The sequence below is a fragment of the Pteropus vampyrus genome, unplaced genomic scaffold, assembly GCF_000151845.1.
Source record: "Pteropus vampyrus isolate Shadow unplaced genomic scaffold, Pvam_2.0 Scaffold34, whole genome shotgun sequence".
Classification (NCBI taxonomy): domain Eukaryota; kingdom Metazoa; phylum Chordata; class Mammalia; order Chiroptera; family Pteropodidae; genus Pteropus; species Pteropus vampyrus.
The window spans coordinates 1,855,458-1,857,869 of record NW_011888815.1 but is presented as its reverse complement, the minus strand read 5'-3'; the positions used below and the strand labels follow the sequence as shown (position 1 = coordinate 1,857,869).

The window sequence follows — 2,412 nt, the reverse complement described above, 5'->3', positions numbered from 1 at the left end:
CATGCTTCTCGAGAGCATCTCCAGGAAGGAGGCTCGGGAGACGGACTTTCTCCAGATCCCTCAGCCGAGCGCCGCGGGGCTGCAGCTGCTGCAGAGCCTGCCCGGCTGGGAGCCCAAGTCCCTGCGAAGAGGTGACCGTCCACCTTTCTCTCTCCGCAGGCACCCGGAGAAGCAGTGCCCGGTCTCGCTCCTGTTCATTGAAAAAATGCAGCCGGTTCTTCCAGGGACCTGAAATCGGGGGTCCTGTGAGCTAAGGAGCACAGCATAAACCTCGCAGCGGGGTGCATGTGTGTGTGTGTGTGTGTGTTTGTGTGTGTGTACACGTGTGTGTGTCTGTGCACGTGTGCGACAGAAGCAGCTTTTGAGGCTATGCTGTCATTTTCCTCGCTTTTAAGAGACCGAATGTGCCAAATACGGAATTGACTGGGGTGGGGGTGGGCCGGGGTCGGGGGGAGGCGTCTCACGTTCTCCTTCGGCGGCATTGTACTTCGCCACCGTCTCAGCAGAAATGTATTTCTTCCTTTTAGAAATGATTGCGAGCACTTGGCAGCACTCTGAAGTGTGACTCTGTTATTAAGACTGAGTTAATACTTCTTTCCAGAAGAACACGCCTCTCATCTTTCACACAGAAGATGGAAGGACAGAGCTAACCTAGAGCAGCATGCTTCGGAAGCGGCTTTTTACGAACGCCTGCGTCGGGGCAAAGGGAGCGAACTTCAAAAGTCCTTTACTGCTTCGCGGCGCCTGTAAGTGGCCTTCGAGGGCGTTCTATGAAATGTCTAGCGTCCTCCCCTCTTCCACCTTCTTGCTTCTGCAAACACTGATATTGATTATACCTCGGGTGCTACGTTAGCCACTGGGGCTTCCGCTGGGGCTATCGGTCGGCCGTCCCTTCCCTAAAGTGTAGCGACTTTGCTTTTATTATTAGGACGCTGAATTCTCAGAAATAAGTTACGCACAAGGCTGGAGAAGCGAGTCATGCAAACGAATACGATTCCGTCTCACGACCCCCAGCACCCAGTCCTGAGTGCTGCCCCTCACCCCGCCGCCCCCTCGATCACCCCATTACTCTGGCCTCCCACAGACGAGGCGTCCTTACCTCTCAGCTGCTGGAAGCAGGAGGCACTGCTGTCTGGCTCCAGGGGGTGCCGCAGGACCCCGTTGCTGGGCTTGGGTCTCTCGTACTGTCTTTCGGGGAGCATGGCCTGCTCGCTCTCCATGGCGGGGTCTGAGTGTGGGGGCAGAGACTGTGGAAACCCGAACATCAAGAGGGATGAGAAGAAGAGTAAGGCACCGCAGAGCAGAAAGCCACCCCACCAGGCTCCGATCCAGCGGGGGTCGTCCGGAGTGATGTCCAGGTTGCCTGCAATCAGAGAGGGCGAAGTTAGCAGGCGGGGAGGCGGCGGGGCCGGGATCTGGCTGAGCTTCTTCAGTCAGCCGTACGGATGGGCCGAGGGCTCTGCGAAGGGCCTGGGGCAGCGGGGTCTGGATGCCGGGCAAAGCGGCCCGTCCTGCACGTCGGCGCTTCTGTTTCTGCCGAAGCTGAAGACGGATCGCTTTCCTTCCCTAATTTTCCCGTCTACCCTGTGCTTGTATTAGTCTAAATACAAATTGCGAGAAGCCAGACACCCTCTGAATTTAGGCTGAAACGGACCGACTGGTTTGGCACAGCTGCCGAGGTGTGCTCACAGAAACACGAGAAAACCACAACAGTTACTCCTCAAGGGTATGTTTTCAGGAGGTCGACTCACTCACACCCCACCCCGACCCCAAACGCAGCTAATCTGACATCCCATTCGACACCCCGCTCTCTGTCTTACATCGGTGTCACAGATCATCAGGGGTGGCACGGAACGGAAGTCAAGAGCCGGGATTCCTGGGTGGAAACCCTGCCCACTGCTCATTCTGTGACCTCGGCCCCGTGATCTGAACTCTGTGCCTCAGCTGACTACTCTGCACAGCACCCGCGCTCACGGCAGGAGTCACCCTCATCAGGGGTTCGGGAAGACTAAACGCGCCACACCAGTCCTAAAGCGCTCCGGAGAGTTCCCGGCACCGGCTTGAGCACTTAATCGATGCAAGCTTCGTATGTACAGCTCGAGTCCTGTTTCCAAGCTGTTAGTGGACTGGTCAATCACACCTCGGTGATGGCCTGTGGTTTGAGGCCGTCCATCCCTCTACTGGAAAGCTTTGCAGCCAACTTATACTCTTAAAGGCAGCATGCGCGTGGCTTGGCTGTCTCTTACCATTATTTCTTCGACTTGCCAGCTGCAGTCACAGAGACGTAGACTACAGCTTACCCCTTGGGGGATTTTTTCCCCCTTCTCTTCACAATTCCCTTTCATAGCAGCACTCCCAGATGAGCTGCTTAGAAATGTCTCTTTGACAATCATCGCATGCCCCTAGGGCCTG

General features: G+C 56.2%; 1 protein-coding gene across 1 annotated transcript in view; it reads right to left on the bottom strand.

The window, feature by feature from the left end:
* Positions 1-2,412, bottom strand: part of SLCO3A1 (solute carrier organic anion transporter family member 3A1) — a 244,468-nt gene that overhangs the window by 58,789 nt on the left and 183,267 nt on the right. Inside the window, exon 4 of the mRNA XM_023529008.1 lies at positions 1,100-1,363. Coding sequence (XP_023384776.1) covers positions 1,100-1,363 — 264 coding nt within the window. The remainder of the gene's footprint in view (positions 1-1,099; positions 1,364-2,412) is intronic.